The sequence below is a fragment of the Acanthisitta chloris genome, unplaced genomic scaffold (genome assembly GCF_000695815.1).
Source record: "Acanthisitta chloris isolate BGI_N310 unplaced genomic scaffold, ASM69581v1 scaffold26836, whole genome shotgun sequence".
NCBI lineage: Eukaryota > Metazoa > Chordata > Aves > Passeriformes > Acanthisittidae > Acanthisitta > Acanthisitta chloris.
Genome location: NW_008679099.1, coordinates 1 through 21,662, shown reverse-complemented (window position 1 = coordinate 21,662; position 21,662 = coordinate 1). Strand labels below are relative to the sequence as shown.

Below are 21,662 nucleotides of genomic sequence, written 5' to 3'. Positions count from 1 at the left end.
CTGCTGCCCTTGCCGGGGCTGGGGGCGCGGGAGGGTGGGCAGCAAGGGGCTCTGCTCTAATCAGAAGGAAATAAAGAGCTGCAGCGCTCGCAACGCATCCTTTCGCCTTAAAGCTTCCCCGTAGGGATTTTGACAGGTGACTCCGCAGGAACGTGGCCTGCCGGACCGAGGTGAGCGGGGAGACGCGGTCGGACCCTGCAGTTAAGAGCACTCCGGGAGGGTGTTTGCCTGTGGCTCGCCGCGGCTTGGCTGCGGCCACTGGCATCTTTAGCAAGGTTTGGGGTTTGCGTGTTTCGATTCTGTCACTGGTTCGCCATGAGTTTTAAGCAATCTGGTTGTAAAGCTCTAAGTTGCATAGAGGTCATATCCACGAGAAAATACGTTCTTCAGATAGATAGAAATGTTTGAGATACTCGGGAAGCTTTTGCTTGATAGTAGTTCCACGATCTAACATTGCTCAGAGCAGACTTTTCAAAGGCACATGTTCTTGCCCATAGGTGTATATGAAAACTCACTGACAAGGAGAAATGGGATTCGACTAGATTAGATTGTTAATGTAATGTCCCAGTTGCTTTCACAGAGAAGTGCTGAGGTGAAAATGTTATTTTTCAGTAGGTATGTAAACTGCCATCCTTTGACCTGGCTGCACTAAAACATGTTCTTAAAACTGGTCAAAAGAAATTGTGTTCATGTGGAGCTTTGAATTCTGTTTGGTTAGATTTTTTTGCTTTGTTTCTCCACCCTCCAAAAAGACTAAACAGAAAAAGAAAAGATTAATTCACACTGTTGGATTTGAGAGTCTTTTGGAAAAGTGCTTTTATCACATTAATGCAGAACTTGAAATGTTCATGTGACTTTTCTCCTTCCTTTGCTCTTAAACTGTTCCACACAGTGCAACTCCTATTAGCCTTACTTTATTTTGTTGGAAACTTTGGTTACCATTGGTATTTTTTGAGTAGCATCCAATGTAACTGCTAATGTTTGCTGTTACAAAGTTAAGTGTTCGCAAAACTTACGAAAATGTATTTTTTAGCTCCTGAAACAGAGCTCATTTCTGGTGGATCTGATAAACAACTTATTCTTTGGGAATGCAATGGTACAGGAGCATGGACTAGTCAGGTAAGCAGGAATAAGCTCTTTTCAAAGCTTCCTCTGCACTAGTGTCTCACATATCACCATCTGTTTTGTCTGTTTTTCTGATTCATACCTCTTCATTTTACTTTGACTATTGAACCTCATGTGTGTCTCCTTGGAATTGTTGGTGTTCTGTCATGCTGTGTTTTGCTATAAACGTCTCCTCTTTTCTGTGGTTCATCTTTTTCAAATCAGCATTTGTAAAGGAATTAACTAACCAGTCATCAGGTGGATTTGTGTATCCTATTTGTTCTTGACTCCTCAGCTTTCTGATCTCACGTAGCACTTTTCTTTAAACCACCTTAGACTCTACAAACTGTGAGATCCACTCTGAGCTGACTTTTCCTGTACCCTTCTTCCTCATGTCACTATACCCATTTCTAGTGATTTCCAGTCAGTCTGTGTAACAGTGTAGTGTTTGTGTATAGGTGATCTTACCAGGATGATATGCAAGTTGGGGTAGGTGTTTAACAAAACAAAAATAAAAAAATCTGTGCAACAATTGAGTTTTGTCAGAGAAACTGAGGAAAGTAAGGAGACATACTTGAATGCAGTAGGAATTTATTATTCATACTGTAAAATATGAGGCAAAAGATGGAGTATTGTGTAAAAGAGCCTTCAGAATAAGCTGAATTTTAGATGGAAAAAACCCTCTACCTAATTTTTAAAATTTTCCTTATTAGATACTGGTTTGTGAATGGCTGTGTAAAGTCACCCATTTCATCAGCTGTCTCAAGCTAGATTAGACTTGGCATTTCAAAATGCACAAGAATGCATAGTAGGGGGAAATGCAACTGGTTCTATGGGGGAATGTTCTCAGAAATAAGTTATTTCTGGTCCTGATCAGTTGTAACCATTTGTAACCATCAGTTGTAAACATCTATTTAAGATAACTTGCAGGCTTTATTACTTTTTTTCTGCTCATGTGGTGCAGAGCATTATGACAATATTTGGAAAAGGATGTGGCTGAATGCACCTATTTTAATGACAATTCTAGACTAGTGTAAATTCTTAAAAACAGACAAAGTTCTATGTTGGACCAATCAAAAATTCTTGAAGCCTACCAGGCTATATTTTGGAAAGAGATGTCAAGTGTGTTTATGATAAAATCTGTATAAATGCTGTGTGACTTCATGTTGCAGAATTAAAATCTCGTTTTGCTTGTTGTGTTTGTGAGGAACAGATTGCAAATTGAATCACCTGTAGTCTTTGGTGAAGAAAGTAGATTCTTACATCTAAATGTGAAGGTTTTGTTTTTCATGTCAATGTTTCAAAAGAGCAAAAAACTGTTTTGATTTGTGAGAACACACTCAACACTGCTGCTAGAGCTGCTGTAGCTTTATTCCGCTGTGTGCTCTACTGTCTCCTCCACTAAGGTTCTCTAAAGTTCGATGAGTTGCTCCTTGGTCTGAGGGACAAGAGAAGGAGAGAAAGGAAGGAAAACTGCTCTTCCTAACTTCTATACTGTTTCCAACTTTTCTCAAGGAATGGTGAGGTTTGTATAGTGTACACAAGAACATTTAATTCTGTTCAGCTTTGAGCAAAATCTTATCAAGTTATTATTCATTACTGCTGTATCCCTTCTCTGGGTTTCCTGGAATGCTATAGCTTAAGCATAGCTTGGCAGATGCTTTGCTGTTGCAGGTGTGCAACTCATTTTCAGTATTAAATTATTTTACTGGAATTTAAAACTTTGTGAATTTTTTTCCTGTGTTCAGGCTGTGAAAAGCATTCCTCTCAAAGGCCACACGGAAGCTGTTTGTGCTGTGGATGCTGTCTACCAGTCAGATGAACCTGGTTTAAACCTGCTAATAGCTTCTGCAGCTTCTGACTCTACTGTGAGAGTCTGGTCTCGGTGTGGTCCAGAAGGTAACATTGTTTTAACACTGGGGGAAACATTCTGGCTAAATAAAAATTATGAATGCTTACCCACTGAACTGGTTGACTAAATACTAACATCTTTAAATACAGCTACATTGATTTCTTTTCAAACTTTGGTACATTACAACACTATTGCTTTTTGAAAGCCTTGGGTCAGATGTGTTGGCTGAATTTACTTTGGTACTTTTTTTTTTTAATATGTATTCAGAATCTGATAACCTGGACCATAATTTTGCCCAGTAATGTGGTAGCAGACTATAGCTGTGTGTGTGAACTAAAATGACTTAATAAAATGATTAATGCTGACATTAGAAAGGTGAGGTTTAGCTAGTCGCTTGTTTGTTACTATTGACTGGAGTTCAGTCAAGTTTGGGATAACAGGATCTTGACCTTCTGGTGAACTAGGTCCTTGCATGGACACATGGAGGAAAAATCAGCTTTTTGAAATAATTAAGAAGTAATTAGGGTAGATGATCTATATTTAAAATATCATTTGCTAGTTGAGTTGTAGTGACTGCATCTCTTTCTTCTTTATCTGGTGCATTTGAGGATTTCACATTGCCTTGCCTATATGAGAGAGGGAGGTGGGAGTTGCCAGTCTTCTGTCCTGTGTGCTGGAAGGCATTTCTCATGCTCCCAAAGAAGCCCATGAAATCCTGTTGTTTTCATTTTGTCATGCTGTCCTGGGCTTCAGTGATGGAGGGGCCAATTCTTCTGCTGTAGAGAGGTTTTTCTGCTATCCCATTGTTTATTTTGATCGTGATTGTTTACCAGTTTAACCATTTCTAGTAACTCAGTGGAGTTTGTAGGTTTTTGTTCATCACTCTAGCTGCTCTTGTAGCAAATACATTCAATTTTTGCTTCCTGTGTAGTGAATGCTGTTGCCACAGGATATATTTTGCAATATTTATCACTTCTGATGTGCTACCACAGTGAAGCTGTGCAGATCTAATACTCAGTGGAGAATAGTGACTTATCTTCTAATTCAACTAGCTCTGCATGAATTTCTCTGGTCCCACAGAAGATAATGTTATTATTTAGGTTTCTGAAAAAATGCAGAAATTTTTGAGCTCCTTAAAATAAAAATGAATGGGAAATTTTAACTATAAAATGTAGTAGGAAATGACAGTGTAACTGTAATACTTAGAGTGAGTGAGATCAACACTGTCTGTTCCTGTTTTCCAGCTAAATGCATTGAAATTCTGCAGTTTGGAAATGGATTTGTTATGGATGTCTGCTTATCCTTCTTGCCTGGCAGCAATGGTAAGTACAGCTGCACATCTTGAATATCAATGCAGGAAACATAAAATCTAAGAAATCCCCCGAACAGATTTTCATTTGAGTGACTCCAGACCCTTGTGCCACAGTTTTTGTTTTCTGTGGACTCAGCCTAAGCCCATGTTTGTATCCAAAATTTTCACTGAACACTTCTTACTAATTAGAAAAACACTCTCTGATTACAAGGTCTTCAGAATGATGGAGTTGTTCAGTTGAACTCTTGAGACAGGGAGCTAAAAAAGAGCTAACAGTGCTGTAAGTGAATGGGTTAGGATGGTGGTGTTAGCTTCACCTCCTCCTTGTGGTGCTGCTGCATACGTTTGTTCTAGTTGTTTGAATTGAAGGGCAAGATCCAGAAAAAGAATCTGCAGGCCTGCATCAAAAATTGCAGATGAATGAGCAGTGTTTATCACCTGTTCAGTCTTTAAATGTGAAAAAGTGAGATGTTGAACAGTTTAACCTGACTGCTCAATATGGTTTGCATGACTTTCTATTAACATAAATGCTCAGTTTGTAGACTCTCACAGACACATTGTTTTGTTGCAAGTATGTAGAAGTTTGAGGGTTTTTTTACTGAATGTATCCTCAAGCCAAATACATGTGTTGAATTAAGTTTGTGTTTAAGTATCATTAGAGTCTTTTACCTGGATTGAGGCATGTCAGGCTCCCAAGAGAGAAAGTACTAAATTTTCTTACTGTGTCTAGAATTTTCCACTTTTTGCTGCATATGTTCCACGTTGATAAGCTGTTCTGATTATATGCCCCCAAGAGCAGTTATTCACGAGCTTATTTTATTCTTTGACTTGTGATAATTGTGGGAGATAGGAAAGCTCCATCAAGCTGTGTTGTCCCATTTGAGAATGTCAGTGTCTGTTTTCAGAATGTGTCTGCTTCCAAAAGCAGTGTCTGCACTGCTAGAGCTTTTAAGCCTCTATTTTTCCTGTAAACATACTAGCAGATGCTTGTTGGTATGAATTTAAAAGACACACCTTCAGTGTGAAATTTCGTTAGAAGTGAAGTGTTTGTGGTGCCAGTTTAATGAGTATAACATTCATATTGCAAAGCAATAGATTATTTCTTCATTTATGATACTGTGCATGTAAGAAATTATCACTGTAACACTCGAGTATTGCATCTGTATAATGTTGAAATCATGTTGTAGATAGGAGAAGTTACCATTCATTTTGGAAATGATTAAATTAAGTTTATGATATTAATTCTTAAAACTAAATTCTTCTGAAACCAAAATTGCATGCAGTGCTTGGAGCTTCTTTAAATGGTGGAATAACAAGCATTTGGTTTTGTTAGGAAAAGTTCCCAGTGTCCCTAAGACCCAGTGATTAAGCCTAAAGTTATGTTGAGAGCAGGACAGTCCTTTATGGCCCCTTCTCATCCCAGTTCAAATTATTATCCAAAGCAGCACAGTGCTCATAACCTGAAAAAGAGTACTTCGCTTTTCTGAAAACCTGAAATTATTTTCAAATGAGTAATTATTTGCATAGGTTTTGTATGGAATTAAAAATATAATTCCTAGATGTGTTTTTCTTTTAGTGAGTTCCAATATGAATGATCTGTGCTGCTAGAATTGTCAAGAAACAGTTTAGATTTTGAGCCATAAATGTATCATTACAGATTTCCACCAGAAATATTTCTAAATGGGCTTTTAATGTAGCCAAACCATGTTCAGTGTTTTCTCCCTAAACCTAACTTAGGAGTCCCTATAACTGAGCAGTATGTTAATTCTGAAATCTAAATAAAGTAGCTTAAAATACATTATTAAAAATATCACTGCTGATCATTTTGTCAGAAACATTAATCTGTGATGGCAATTTGGAATTTTAATGAGCCTCAGGGAAATACAATCTATGAAAACTTTAGGAGTTGCTTTGAAATCTTTACAAACTCCTCGTTGTCAGCTGTAATAAGATTTAAAGAAGCTTTTCTCTTGAGGACAATCTGCATTTCTTAAGTCAGGAATTAAATAGGGAATTGCTTTTCTGAAAATTGTGAACTGTTCTGAACTAGAAGCATTTACAGTAACCACTAATTTCACCAAGAAAAGAAATTTAAAGCTTGCGTAGAAAATTGATTCATGCTCAGTGGATGCTTTAACTTTCAAAAGATGTTCAGGTTCATGACGCCTAGTATTTTAACTGATTGTCCTTGAAAATAAATTATTAAAAACAGATAAATCTGAGCCATTTTTGTCAAGAAGTCAAATGGGGAAAACTGACAGACTGCTCATAAAAACCTGACCAGTTATTTGCTGCTGGAATGTAGCTTAAGCACTTTACTAGCAGCCTCTTAGTGAAGAAGTTTCTGGACGTTTGTTTCTGAGTCTTGAAGAAAAGCTTTGTGCTGTTTTGGTTGGTTGCTTTTTTGCCTTGCAGTGTCTGCAGAAACTCCATTTCTAAAGTCCTGGGAATAGGATTTGCTATTTTACAAATCTTGATCGGCTCTTTTATCATATACTGTGATTCTTCCCACCACCTTGATAATACTCATGACATATCTTGGCCTCTGACAGTAAAGAATTGTCTCCTCAGAACTGAATTGCAACAAATAAAAAAAGAGTGAACTTGAAAAAGCTTTACTGTTCCAAATTTTTCTTTCTATTCCCTTTGCAGGACTTTATCAGATCCAAGTTCTAATAGTCTTGAACATTTTTGGGAAAAACTGTATACTAGTCTCTTTTTGCCAGTTATATGTTGATAGAACTTTTTGAGTGAAACAGTTTGCATTTATCTGCTACAGCAACTGGATGATAATTGTCATTCCATTGAGTAAATATGGAATTGCAGTAACGTTCCATAAAATATATTTCTCAGGAAAGGGTGATATGTCTCCAAGAATGTGTATTGTATTGTATTTTGTGGAAGAAAACCTCACTCTTGCCCCATTTCTGTGGACCTAAAGACCAGGTCTTCTTTCAAAAGGGCTCATCACCTCCAGTCCAAAGCAAGTCTTTTTAGCCCTGTGTAAAGCCAAGGAGGAGATGGAGGTGACTCAGAGGCTGGAGAGAAGCAGCAAGTGATGGAGGTACAAGAATGTGGAATGTGCCTTAGAAGTGTGAGAGAACAGCAGATAACCAGGCACAGATTTGGGACAAGCAGAAAGATGAAATTAGCGTAGAACACAAACATATTATGAATATTCAAGTTGATTTCTGGTCTATGCATAGTAAAGATAAAATTAGGAATGGCATTTGGTGTTGTGGGTTTTTTTTGTAAAGGAAGTAGTTGATTTTAGTGAAATTCAGTATCTTGTTTTCTACCCAGACGTAAGAAATGCAAATGTCTGGCCCTGATAACTTATTTCTTCATAATTTTATAATGAGTCAATTTGCTGTTTTAGTCCATAGCAGTCCTACTTCATCCTTATGATCCATAAAGAGTAGAGTAAGGGTTAACTATTTTTTCCCTATCATCTTCTGTGGGAGAGATTAATTAATACACAGCTTAACTTCCCTTGTTTTACCCTTAGACTTAACTTTGTCTGGTTTAATTCAATTGACATGGGTTTTGATCACTTTTTAGGACAGCTGGTGGAAGTCAGCTACTACTCAAGACTTGAGTAGGTGTATAATAGTGTTCATTGCTTTCATATCTTTGGTGATCTGTCTTCATTTTTTTGGTCTGTCTTTTTATTTGCTGAGTAATAGTTCTGCTCACTGCATCTTACCTCAGTTGATTTAGGAACTTGAACTGCATTAGTTCTGAGTAATCAAAGCCAGGTTGGATGAGGCCTTGAGCAACCTAGCCTAGTGGGGAGGTGTCCCTGCCCATGGCAGGGAGTTGGGACTAGATGATGTGTAAGGTTCATTCCAACTGCTAAAATTCTAGATTCTAATTTTGATTTTGCTGCTTTCTTCTGTGATTAGAGCAAATGCCTGTTATTATCAATAAAATATAATGAAGTGAAAAACTCTTGATACTTGAACTTTCTACAGATATGTGAGCTTGTGGGAAACTCCTCTTTTTAGCATCTTAAATATTTGTAGATATTGTTTACACACCAGAATAATTTCTGAGGTTTTGTGTTCTTGAGACACTACTTTATTTCAAATTGTATTAGGCATCTAATATAGAAAATACAAAGAAGTGGTATCACACTTGCTTGGTTGTTAGTATTAATATATTTCCTAATACTATTTTATTTTTTATATTATATATATAGATATGTTTCATATCCTAGAATGTTAAACTTTGTAGCTTGAGTAATGAAGACTCCTTTTCTTTCCAGTACCAGTACTGGGTGGTGATGACTGCAAAATAAGTTTGTTTATACAGCAGAATGATCAGGTAATTACAGTTTTTGTCTCTTGTTCGGAACATTACTGATTTTTTTTCTGCTTTTTTTCATATTTGCTGCTGATTTTTAAGTTGTTCAGTAGGTACTATATGGCCCTAGATAGTTATCACATACAACCACCTCTTTTCAAGTAGTTCATCCATTTTTCTAGGTAAAGATGAAATGCATGTGTAGAATATTGAAGTTGAATTCAGTGTATGAAAGTGTTAGGGTTATTTTCCCCTGTGTGAAGATAGCCTATGTTTTTATTCCCACTGATACAAAATAGCTGTGACTGTCCTTCTTTATTGAGTATCCATGCACTGAGTGCTTCATATGGAAATGATGTTACTTTCAGTCTATGAATTCTTACAATAATACTGTTAAGATATACATCTCAGGAATTTTATGTTTATTGCTAAGCATGCCCTTTATGCTTGAATGCTTTTGGATGTCAAAAGTAGTCTGTTTAGGAGTATCTAACCCAAAACCATGCACATTTCTCATGTTTTGTTTGGAAGCTGGCAATCTTTAGTTTTTCATACGGACAGTTGTTCATTTGGAGCACTAGAAAGACATTATGTCCTCTCTTGCATCTGTTCAGAGGTTTTGTTAGATTCTAAAGTATGTGTTGAATGACTGTTTGCCAAAACAGAAGTCAATGTTATTTTCTCTCTCTCTCTCTCTCTCTCCTTTTAAAAAAACTCTCAAACACTGCCCCCAATGCACCACTGAAGCTACCATTTAGGAACTCCTATTCAAACTGGCATATGTAGGAACCACTTAGTCTTCTGGATTTGTTCAAACACGGTCCCTTTAGAGATTGAAGAATAGATAATATTATTTTTTTTTGAGAGATGAAAGCTACTATATAGATAATTTTGCCACTTTGTGCTGCCATATACAGCAATAAGATTTTTTGTGGCTGCTGTCAATAAAACGAGTATTTCATTCTAATGAAACGCAAAGGTCATTGTTATACTCTGAGAGAGGATGAGGCATCTTCAGTTAGCTAATTCAGGCTACCTTTTGGTAAACACATTAATATTACAGTTGAAATATATTTATTCCTTAAAAACTGCTTGATTTTTGGAATTGAGTGGGCAGGCTTCAAATCTTTTAAGACTCCCTACACATAGATCCCTTCCTGTGTTAAGCAGTAGAGAGAAAATAAACTTCTGATTTGTTGGAAGAGGGTATTGATTTATAAAAGTAACCAGGGAAAAATCTTTCAGAAACCATTATATGTCTTGTTGCTTGAGGTATAACATCTATGGATATGGCCCATGGAGGAGAAATAAGTAAACCAGAGGTTCAAAACAGAGCTCTAAACCAAAACATTTCTATGTGGAGCTTGGTTTCTCTGAGAAGGTGGTGCAATGCATGTTTTGACTAGGTTTCACCCAAATAATTTGACCTAATTGAAAAGTGGAATAGGAGACTCAAAGATAACTTAGACTCTTTCTGATGTGATGAGATTAACAGCTACACAGAGGAGGGTTATCACATCTAGCATTTGCTGGAGTAAAACTGAGAAGACTTATACCTCTGTAACCAAATTTGCCAACAATACCTAGTGGCCTGGTCCTGAAGGAGATATACCCAAATTGTGGGCAAAATTAGTTGTGCAGAGTGTGCTGAGCATGTCCACAGCCAACCTGGCTTTATTAGTTTTGCTGCCTACAGAACAGCTTTATTCTTTGGCTAAAAGAAAGGACACCAGATTGCTGCTAAGCAACAATGTTCAGAGATTAGTTAAGAGGCATGGGAAAGCCTGTGAAATAGGCAAGTCAGATCATGATGTTTTGTTAGATTTAACTGTTGGTGCTGTAACTTATGTATCTGGTGATGGCCAAGTGGAAAACTGAAATGGAGGAGGAGAAATATTAGACTATAGAAATAAAATATGTAAAAAAGAGAAGAATGACAGTTCAAAATACTGGTAAATGTAACCTAAAAAATAATATAAACTTTGAATTACTTAAAAATAATGACCATGTGTGTCTGCAAGAAGCTTCATATTGATTCAAGTTTAGAACAGAATGCATCTGAACAAACTGCATATGTGATACCAACAGACATAGACTTAAAAGGGCAAAACCAATACCAAAAACTCAAGCAGAAGGCATAACAGCAACACTGCTTGCTCAGTTTTTACTTTTATGGGGAGCAATATCTTGAAAACTTTGAGTGAATTATAGTATATTTCAAGTGGGAAGGGACCCATAAGGATAGAGTCGAACTCTATGCTCCTCACAGGACTTCCTAAAACTAAGTCGTATGAGTAAGAGTGTCATGTTCATCATGCTTCAAGACATCTTCCATCTGTACATGGTAATAGACCTTGTGTTCACCCTCTATTTTCAAGCCACTGTACTGACACTGTTCAGATAGGTGCAGAGTTGAGGATGATTGGATAGGTATGGGAAAGACAGCAGCATGAGTTTCTCATTTAAGGGAATGAACATATTTACAGAGGTTTGGGGACATCCCTCAGCAATGAGGCCCCATACACCACCTGGTGCTAGTATTACTGCTGAGGAGTGAATATGAGGTAATTAAATTCAGACACCTCTACCTTGTATCATGTGAACTGCCACCAAGTTCAATGGGACTATTCAATGGAAGCCTATAAAAATTAATAGACTTTGAGCTACTGGTTAAGAATGCACAAAAGAACTGCATGCTCGACTTAAAGCTAAGTAGTGCCTAAAAGCCTATTTGGGAAATGACTTAGAAAGCTGGGGTAGTATTAATAATCTCAAAGTAATTAGGTATACTCTTTAAAGAGAAAACAAATGGCTGCTTCTCTTAATGGTTCTCTTTGATGTGAGATGATGAGGGTAATTAAAAAAAACTCCACACTACAACACCTTGAAATTTTAAAAAAGGAAATTGATTAGATGTGTGTTTAGATGAATATTAAAGTCAAATTTCAGGAGATATGCACACTGTTTAACATAAAAGGAACCATAAAAGAGAAGAGTGTTAGCAACAGTTCAGTCTGAAACAGTCTTTTGGTTGGAAATAAACTTACTAACTAACCTTGGTGAATAGAAAATACAGAGTGTTATGTCAAAGATCATATCAATTAATAAATACATATGTGTGTTATCTGAAATAGGAATTGCTAAATTTTTTTAAATGTATGGCCGGAAACATGTAGTCTTTAGAAAAATCTTTAGGTTGTTGTTTGATCTTGCTCCCTGGGCTGTTCCTGCCTTTATTTACACATAACCTGTTGGGTGTTTAACATAAACATCTGTCTGGAATGCCACATCCACAAGTGCCAGTGAGAGTAGAAGTGACTAGCCAGATGAGGCTTAGATGGTTGTGAGAACACATTCTAAAGACCAAAACTTTGTGATTTGGAAGTTTCTGATCAACTGTAGTGGTCATGTATCTCATATATAGAGTGTTCTTTAATTTTAGGGACCTTTTACAAGGGCATGTAGTGATAGGACAAGGGGCAATGGCTTTAAACTAAAAGAGGGTAGGTTTAGAGTAGATATGAGGAAGAAATTACGATGAGGGTGGTCAGGCACTGGAACAAGTTGCTCAGCGAAGCAGGGGATGCCCCATCTGTGGAAGTGTTCAAGGCCAGGTTGGATGGGGCTCTGAGCAACCTGGTCTGGTGGGAAAGTGTCTCTGCCCATTGCAGAGGGGTTGGAACTAGATGGTCTTTAATATCCTCTCCATTCTAAATGGTTCTATGATTCTGTGACTTCTAATATGTAACAAGGAGAAATGGAGTACACTGTTTGACGGGAAGGTGATTTTTGGAGAATATCAGAAATACTGACCAAAGAGAGAGACACCTATTTGTGAGTATAGGTTTTTTTCCATACACACAGATTTTTCCTTTGGTTGAGTTACTGTGACTCGCCATCTTTTCTGAAACTGAAGACAGATTTAGAGAAAGAGCAGCAACACAATGTGAAAGGCTTTTTTCTTTTTTTTCTTTTTTTTTTCTTCCCAGATAGGAAGAGAGACCTCAGTTGCAAACTCATGCTGATAGCAGAGACTGTCACTTAATCTTATCTCTTAGTAGGGCTAGGCAAGGCATTTAGCAGAATATAATGCCAAAAATAATGTGATAGTTATTCATGCTAAACTATACTACATTTTAACTGTAATGACTATTGCAGATATTTTAAGTCAACTTGGGCTAAAAATATGTGATGGAAGTAGGGCTGTTTCTGGGCAAAGAAAAATAGAATTGGTTTCAATCCTAAGTAAGCAGTAAACACTTGTACCTTAATTGAATCAAAATAAAATGGTAATATTATATATGTTATGTATGAAAATATACTACTAATGAAACTTCTTAAAAGGGAATCCACACTGTGTTTGCATTCCTGTGTTCCTGAGCCTGTGTTCATGCAGTTACCCATCAGCAGATACAGTTCTTGATTTATAACTTCCTTAGAAAATTAGTCAATAAACTTAAGTAGCATAGGGAAGATTTCTGTCCCTGTAAATGATTAAAAATTTATTCTTGAAATAGTTTCAAAGTATTTACTCTTCTTTTTATAGTCGATGTATTCATTTTCCTTATCATCTGCAGTTGTCTCCACTTCACACAAATAATAGAAATTATTTGCCACATCAGACCTGCACTATGCTATTCTTTGTGTGCCACAAGAAGCCTGATAAAACTTTAAAAATTTCCATCTCTCCATAGAGAGACTGCAGCCTCTTGAAGGTGTACACCGTAAATTCACATTCTTTCCTGCTCATATATGTGAAATGCCACAATGTGATGTGTTTGCTCAATGGTGGCAACACCAAAAATGCTTATCTAGTATTTATCCATAAATTACTGTCCTTAGTAGCAGCTGATTTTTTTTCCAGTTTCAAATAATAGAAGCTGTAAATATGAAAGACTTGAAAAACCAAAGCTCATTGCTGATATGTGCATGGTAATCAAGTGCATTTCTGGGATGTAACAGGAATCTTTATTCAGTTTCAGAAAGCATTGATACTCTCTGGCCATGAAGATTGGATCAGAGGCGTTGAGTGGGCAGTCTGTGGTCAGTATGATAGATGAGTAATGGAATGCTGGTTTAATGACAGTACTACTGTTTTACCCCTCCAACACATAACTGATGTGCTGTAGCACCTAAGCTGTTGTAATTGGGATGTTTGTTTTACTGAGGTGGTGGTACTAAAATTAAAAATCAAGATGTGACTTTGTGTCTTGTTAAAGCACAAAGATATTTTTTTCCTTGCTTCAAGTATGTTTACCTGAGTAGTAACTAAATGCAAACAAATTGGAGTTTCAGCAACTTGTCCTTTTCAACATAGAAATGTCTGTATTTGGCTACTTTTTCAAAGTGGAGAGAGTAGGAGGGAATAGTAGATGTCTCTTTTCTTCTCCTGCTTCCACCCCTGCATTTTTCTTCTTAAGAATAGGAAGTTAAGAGGAGAACCTATTGAGACGTTAACTAATCAAATAGTTTTGCAATGGCATAAATAAAATAGATGGAATTAGAGGATGGTACAACCCTGAAGAAAGGAAAGGAGTTCTTCATGAGTATTGATGCTGACAATTTCAGGAGCAAAGGCCGTAGGTAGTAGGGAAGTATAGGTACAACATGTACAGTATTTACCATGTCTTCCATGTCTTAGAAGTCCATAGTCAGTTATGTTATAAACTAGTAGCAAGCTGGGAATGGGAAAGAGAGTTGATGTTGAAATAAAACAGCAGTACATGATACTGTGTACAATAAGAAAAATTAGGATAATGCTGTAGCGTGTGTTTGGAAAGATGGTAGGTTAGTCATGGCAGTGGTTGCAATGAAAAAGCAATGAAAAAATGGTTCTAATTTTTTCTTTTTTTAAACCAAATAGGTGAAGACCTTTTCTTAGCAAGCTGTGCTCAGGATTGTTTGATAAGAATTTGGAAAGTGTGTACAAAATCAAAGCAACTTCCAGAAACTGAAGATAATTCCTTAAGACTGAAAGAGAATATTTTTACTGTCAAAGGTAGGTAACAGCTCTAAAATTCTCTTGCACAACTTCTCACTTGTATATCTCTTCATGGTTTCAGGGGAGATAACAAAATGTTTATCATCTAATTTGGTTTGTTTCTTGTATAGAAAGACTGAGATGAATTTGACTGCATTATTTTTAGCAGATAGAAAAAGTGGAGTTACTGTTTCAAAGCCATGACTATGTTAAGGTAATGATGTGTTAGAAAAGATGGTAAAGTAGTGAAAGAGCTTAATATCAACAGGCATAGTTATGTGTATTCCAAATGCAATATGTAGCACATACATTAGTCTGTGGGAGGTAAGCTGTTATGCAGTTCTCCTCCACTTTGATAGTATACCTTTAATTTTCTTTGGAATTCAATGAATTAAGAGGTGCTACTATTACTTAAACCTTAGAAATATACTGGAGAGAACAGAAAAGTGTGTGTAGGCTTACTTTAGAATCATTTAACATACTGTTTGAGCACTGTAACAGCAGAGGCTCACATTGCTGACATTGGGGGGGTAAATTGTTAGGCAACCTCGGTAATATAATGAGGTCTGTATGATGGTTTGTGTAAAAAGTGTTCATGCTGCTTGCTGCAAATCCTGATTCATTATTTGAAGTATCTTAATGCTTGTATTTACAGTCATTTGGAGATGTAAATATGCTTAAGATTATGGGTAGGGCCAGTGTCAGAGCATTTGTTTGAAAATTGCTGGAGAGTTCTCCAGGAATTCTGTGATACCACTCTAAGGCTATAAACTGACCTCTTGGCATCAGTCTGGTGCTCAGGGCTTGTGGCAAAGTAGGTTTTCAAGGAGCTGTTCAGTGTCAATAAGCTATTGAGATACTTGGTTGATGTTGAAAGTAGTTGCTTATTTTAACTGAAATATCAGCAGTGATATGGTCTTGGCTTTTAGAAAGAAATGTACTTCTCTTTGATTTGTGGTAGATACTGATACATCATACGCAGTTACTCTGGAGTCGGTGTTGGCTGGTCATGAAAACTGGGTGTATGCAGTTCACTGGCAACCTTCCATTTCCAAAGGTAAAAAAACATCAAACACTTAGCAGCTTTGTTAGTGTTGTGTACACAGAGGACAGTAACTTTGTATTGTGTTTGCATGTTCACTTGTCTCTGTAGACTGTGAAAACCTTTAAATTCTGCAAATAATGGTTTATTAGTAAACAGATGTTGCCTTGTACTAGTGTTTTCTTTAAAGAGTTGTCGTGGTTTAACCCCAGCTAGCAACCAAGAATCACACTCAGACACTCCTCCACTAACAGGATGGGGGATAGAATCAGAAGGGTAAAAGCTAGAAAAACTCATGGGTTCAGATAAAGACAATTTAATAGAGAAAGCAAAAGCCACACACACACAAGCAAAGCAAAACAAGGAATTAATTCACTGCTTCCCACAGACAGGAGATGTTCAGCCATCTCCAGGAGAGCAGGGCCCCATCACGCGTAACAGTTTCTTGGGAAGACAAACGCCATCACTCCAGATGTCCTCCCTTCCTCCTTCTTCCTCCCACCTTATATACTGAGCATGGTGTCATGTGGTATGGAATATCCCTTTGGTCAGTTTGGGTCACCTGTCCCAGCTGTGTCTCCTCCCAGTCTCCCATGCCCCCCCAACTTCCTTGCCAGCGTGGCAGTATGGAAAGCAGCAAAGGCCTTGACTCTGTGTAAGCTCTGCTCAGCAGTAACAAAAACATCTCTGCATTAGCAACTCTGTGTTCTGCACAAATCCTAAACATAGCCCCATGCTAGCCACTGTGAAGAAAGTTAACTGTACTTCAGCCCAAACCAGCACAAGAGTGAAATAAAATAACTGAGCTGTGATGACTTTATTGTAATTGATTTATTGTTTATGGCATACAAATTAATTTGATTAATCAGCGGGAATTAGTGGCTCTAATAGTTTAACTTGATACATGTATTTAGAAGGTATGCATTACCTCAGGAGCCCTCCTTTCTTGGAGTAGAAAGGAACAAATAGCGACGTTCAGAAGATTAATTTCAGTCTTCCGTGCATTAAGATAATGGGATTCCTGGAGTATCAGTTTTCTCTAGCATGTAGCTTAAAGGCATTAATACAGACTCTCACTGAAAAAGTGTTATTTAAAATTTAATTTTGCATTTGCTCTAGTCTTTATCTTGCTTTTGAAAATCCTGAAGTTCTGGCAGCCTTGTTTGCAGTACTGATTCGCTGTTATATGCCTACTGTAAAAGGGAAGGAGATGCTTGATTTGGCATGTTTGCACAATCAGAATGCCCTTGTGTATTTGTATTGGCAAAGGTGCCTTTTTTCTGATGTATTTCAGAGTTACTGATGCAGGTGACATCAGTGATACCAGGACATCCTTACAGCGTATATGCAATACTTGAACAGCAGAATGCCATTAGAATGTTAAAATGTTAAATTGTGTTGTTTTGGTTTGGTTTTTTTGTTGTTTTTTTTTTTTTTTTTTAATTAGACACCAGTATAAGATTTTGCCTGTTAAAGCAAGGTTTGGGCACAATGTAGGCCTGTCAGTCTTGCACTGCAGTCTGAAAAATGTCTTGTTAGACCATGAAGTTTTCCAGGTGTCCTACATCATGCTTCTGCATGTATGCAGCTGCTTGTGTCCTGTGGCCTGCCCAATCTTGGGTTCCCCAAAACAGATTTTCAGTAGAGGCAGACTGATCTGAGAGACATTCTCAGTGCAGAAGGTGGAAGGTCTGGTGCTGACACAAGGTATCTCTTCACGAGATGCCCACCGATATCTTTTCTCAAGGAAAGTTCCTCAGTGGTTCTACAGGTTTTGCAACTGGTTGATGAGCCAGTTCCCTCTTTCCTGTTCTGACTGGCATTTTTCTGGAGTGTTTCTCTGCATTTTTTGGATCTGTCCTGACTACTATATGCATTACAAGGTGTTAGAATCTACTGAACTCTGTAGTGAATCTAACAATTTTGAAAAAAAACCCCAGTAAATACTGAGATATTATCTTGTTTTGAATTGTAAATGTCTTGGTAAAAACTTGCTTAAGGAATGGAACTGAGATCTCCTGTGCATTCTCTCTGTGAAACCCTATCTTTTCCTCCAAATTATGTTTAATTCAATATCAGTTTGGAGTGAGTGAAGAGTGGAATATGGTTGTTCTCATGTATATGTTTTACATTTTCTTTGGGCAATTATGGCTGGAAAATACAATCCCTCCTAATGAATGCCTGGCAAGAATGTAGAGCCTTTAAGTCTGGCAGTTCAGTGCTGCATTGCACGTCCCTTATGCTGAACAATTTTCTCAGTGTGTTTGAATTTCAGTATGACCAAATTATTTTAGAGAGTATTCTCCTAGGCTGTAGGGTAATCATTTTCCTTGTGCTGTAGATGGCAGCATGCAACAGCCAATGAGGATATTATCTGCATCAATGGACAAAACTATGATCATCTGGGAACCCGATAAAGAATCTGGAGTTTGGCTAGAACAGGCAAGTGTTCGACTTTCTCGCAATATGTACTGTATTCAAGTTGTGTTTTCAGCATTATGTGTGTATTGTAGGAAACAAAAACTCTATAATAAATTCTGACAGAGAAAGGCAAAAGTGTTTTCCTGCAAAAATAGTCATTCTGATACTGTATTGCAAGTTAAACTATATTTTAAAAAAAGTGATGCAACCAGATTTTTATTGCTTATTTGTTTTCTTATTACTATATTGGGGAGTTTCTAAGGGGTGTTTGTGCTCAACTGTCATTCACAGTGTAGTAAGACAGGTGCTGCACAGTAGGACATGCTGTGTATTCCTGGAAGAGGAGGAAGAAACCCTCCTGAACTATTTGTAGTTAATCCTGGTGGGAATGTAACCCAAGTAGTTACTGCAGAGTAGCAGACACGCAACTCACAAACTTGGTTTTATTCTCACAGTAACCTGTTCATGGATGTTGTCATTAGGTTTTTCTTCCATTAGAGCTGAATACTCATCTATCACTGTAGTATTTTGAAAACTGTTCTAATATGGATCATCATAAATAAACAAGTAGTACAACCAGATTTCTCTAGTCCTTACACTGATGTCTTTGTTTTCAGTTGATCTGGGTTTCCAGATTGCAGTAGTTGAGCTGCAATGGTTTGTCTTGGGTTGTGCCAGCTATTGTTTATGATCTTTCCTGTCATAAAGACAGTTCTAATCCTCTCTTGAGTGAAAAAGTGAGAATTACAGTAGTGTATTTAATTTGACTCTATTCCATTGAAAAGTTCTGGTGCCTTTGTACTTGAAGTAGAAATTAGTTCATAATAGGCCGATCAAACAGAGATGCCATTTGATGTCCCTAATTGTAAAGCTTCTAAAAATCCATTATGAAGTAAAGCTTGTTGCAAGTTAATTTTTTCATTTTATATTCTCTTTGCATTGGTTTGACCACAAACATGCATTTTGCAGTTCAGATCAGACATGCAAACTGCAACAATCCGTTTTACATCAAGAGAGGGAAATCTGAGCTGGAAGCCTGAAGGGAGGAAGGGCACAAGGGGAACACCCCAATTTCTCTCTGTCATTTTGATATGATGAACAGGAAGTCTTCACAAATTCATCCCCCTGCTCAGAGGTGAGACTACAATTCTGCCTCTACCATGGCATATCAAAGTCACTTCAATATAAGTAGTATTTTTTTAAAATATGTTAATAAAATGGGTCTACTAGTCCTGTGCCATTTGAAATGAAGTATCGGTTCATTTCATTGTGATTTTAAGCAACTGTATAAGAATGGGGGAATTGAAAGCTTGAAAGGAATTGTGGTCTCATCTCTTGAATAAAACTTTAAAATATTACCAAAGTTATATTTTCATGTAATTCAAAAAGTGGAAGAGCACTAGAGCAACCATAATGCATGTGTGCATACATGCCTACATACATGCAAAGTTGTAAGGGAAGAACAACACAGATGCCAAAATATGCCACAGTAGGAATGTGGTTCAAATTGATGGGGTTCATGGAGAAACAGGGAAGTGAAAATATGTTAGAGAATCTTGGAAATTAAGGAGAAAAAGAAAAATTGGGAACCATTGTTTCTGTGGGCCATTTTTCCATTTTGTGCAAGGCAACAGATGACAAGGAACTGTTTCATCCAACAGGCTGAACTGAAACATGGAACAATTGGGTTCTCATCTCATCTAATACAGTGTTTTGTTTTCCTCGGGGCATCCTATCCTGAAATATCTCTGAAGGGAGGCTTCATTAAAGTGGCACACAACTTTAATTCCCATGATATTGCAGTGCTTAACTTCACAATTAAAATGTTCTTTAAGTGTATTTTTGTGTGTAATGTGAACTCTTGTCTATAGGTAAATTTTCATCTCATGAAATATGAATGGATTTTATATGAATGGAAGGCTGTTTTCATGGATATTTCACTTCTGATCATTAATGCAGGTGCGGGTAGGTGAAGTGGGTGGCAACACCCTTGGATTTTTTGACGGCCAGTTTAGTCCAGATGGTTCAATGATCGTTGCTCATGCTTTTCATGGGGCACTACACCTTTGGAAACAGGCTACAGTTAATAAGGTATGTTGGGTTTTTTTTGTTAGTAGTATTACTTAAAAGACTTGGGCTTTTATGTCGCTTGAGGTAAGTTTCTGTTATTAATAGAAAAGTGTAACAGTACAATTTAAAATTTATGATTGAAATAGTCCTTCTCTGAATATAATACTCTGTAGGAGTCTCACTCCTGCACATTAGGGAGTTGAAATCTCCCATGCACTAAAACCTGTTTCTTATGTGAGGATTATGAAGTTGGTGGAATAGACTGAACTCTTTTGTGGTTGTGCTTTGTTCACAACTGAACCTATAACACAGGTTTCCTTAGCTGGAGCAATAAATCAGTATGTGTGTCTCTTTAGCCACTCTGAGTTCTAATTGCTGTTTCAAATGTCTTTTTCTTGCTTTCTTAGTAAGTATGTCAGTACTTTTGGTTAGAATACAGCAATTGGTCAAATGAAAACTCTTTCCTTCTTTGCATGCCTTTTTTAATAGAAAGAATGGACTCCAGAAGTTGTGATTTCAGGACATTTTAACAGTGTTGAGGATGTAAAGTGGGATCCAGAAGGAGAATTTATCATCAGTGTTGGCTCTGATCAAACTACTAGACTCTTTGCTCCATGGAAAAGAAAAGAAGCAACAGAGGTAATGATCTGCAAAGATTTCGTGAGCTTGGGTAAGAGGGCTTTTCTGTCCTGAGTTCGGAACAAATAACTTTGAACATAACTCAGACCTTGAATTTTTCCAAGCAATCATCTGTTCAAAACTGCTTGGTTTGGTTGCTCAGTATGTGCTGTTTCCACTTCAAAAATATTAGTGTCAGTTCTTTCAGTCACATAGTATGTGCCTGTTGCTTAATCCTGAGTTGACCTCCATATTACCTTCAGTGAGTGTTCTCCCAGGGTCTTAGAAAACAGACTCTGCAGTAATTCAGAAGTAGGAATACATGGCTGAATCTAATAACCATCTATTGCCCTTGTTGAACAATTGGCTAAGCACTGCCAATAGAGAAACTCATAGAGAAATTCAACTTTGGTTGTGTTTTTTTACACAAGCTTAATCTAAACTAAGTTCTCACTGTTTTTTTTTACACTAATTGGTTTATGATTCTGTTTTACTGGAATGATTATATGAACTACATGAGTGCAGTTGATACTGTTATGGTTTAACCCCAGTCAGCAACTAAGGACCACACAGCTGCTTGCTGACTGCTCCTGCACTGGGATGCAGGAAACCCTGTCAAATAATGCAAAAACTCCTGTTTCTTGTTTCTCATTCTTTTTCTTCCTCTACAAATACAAATTTTTTTGGCAGAACAGTGCTAACGTTCCATTCAGGAAGCTGGCAGAAACTAGACTGGCTGTAGACGTGTAAAGCCCTGTGCAACCTTGGTGGATGAGGGGAAGGCTGTGGATATAGTCTACCTGGACTTCAGCAAAGCCTTTGACACCATCTCCCATAGCACACTCCTGAAAAAGCTGCAGCCCATGGCTTGGACAGGGACACTCTCTGCTGGGTTAAGAACTGGCTGGATGGCCCAGAGAGTGGTGCCACCTCCAGTTGGTGGCCGGTCACTAGTGGT

The 21,662-nt window shown here is 37.4% G+C and overlaps 1 protein-coding gene across 1 annotated transcript; it reads left to right on the top strand.

Moving 5' to 3' along the window:
- Positions 1–1,020: 1,020 nt before the first annotated feature.
- On the top strand, positions 1,021–20,725 carry LOC103804563 (elongator complex protein 2-like; the record flags this gene model as incomplete). Its single annotated transcript, XM_009077177.1, has 10 exons — positions 1,021–1,119; positions 2,853–3,003; positions 4,201–4,278; positions 8,536–8,594; positions 13,550–13,616; positions 14,437–14,571; positions 15,515–15,610; positions 17,937–18,037; positions 19,976–20,107; positions 20,576–20,725. Coding segments are annotated over exons 1-10 (1,068 nt in total), but the record flags the coding sequence as incomplete, so codon positions are not given.
- Between the last annotated feature and the right edge of the window lie 937 nt (positions 20,726–21,662).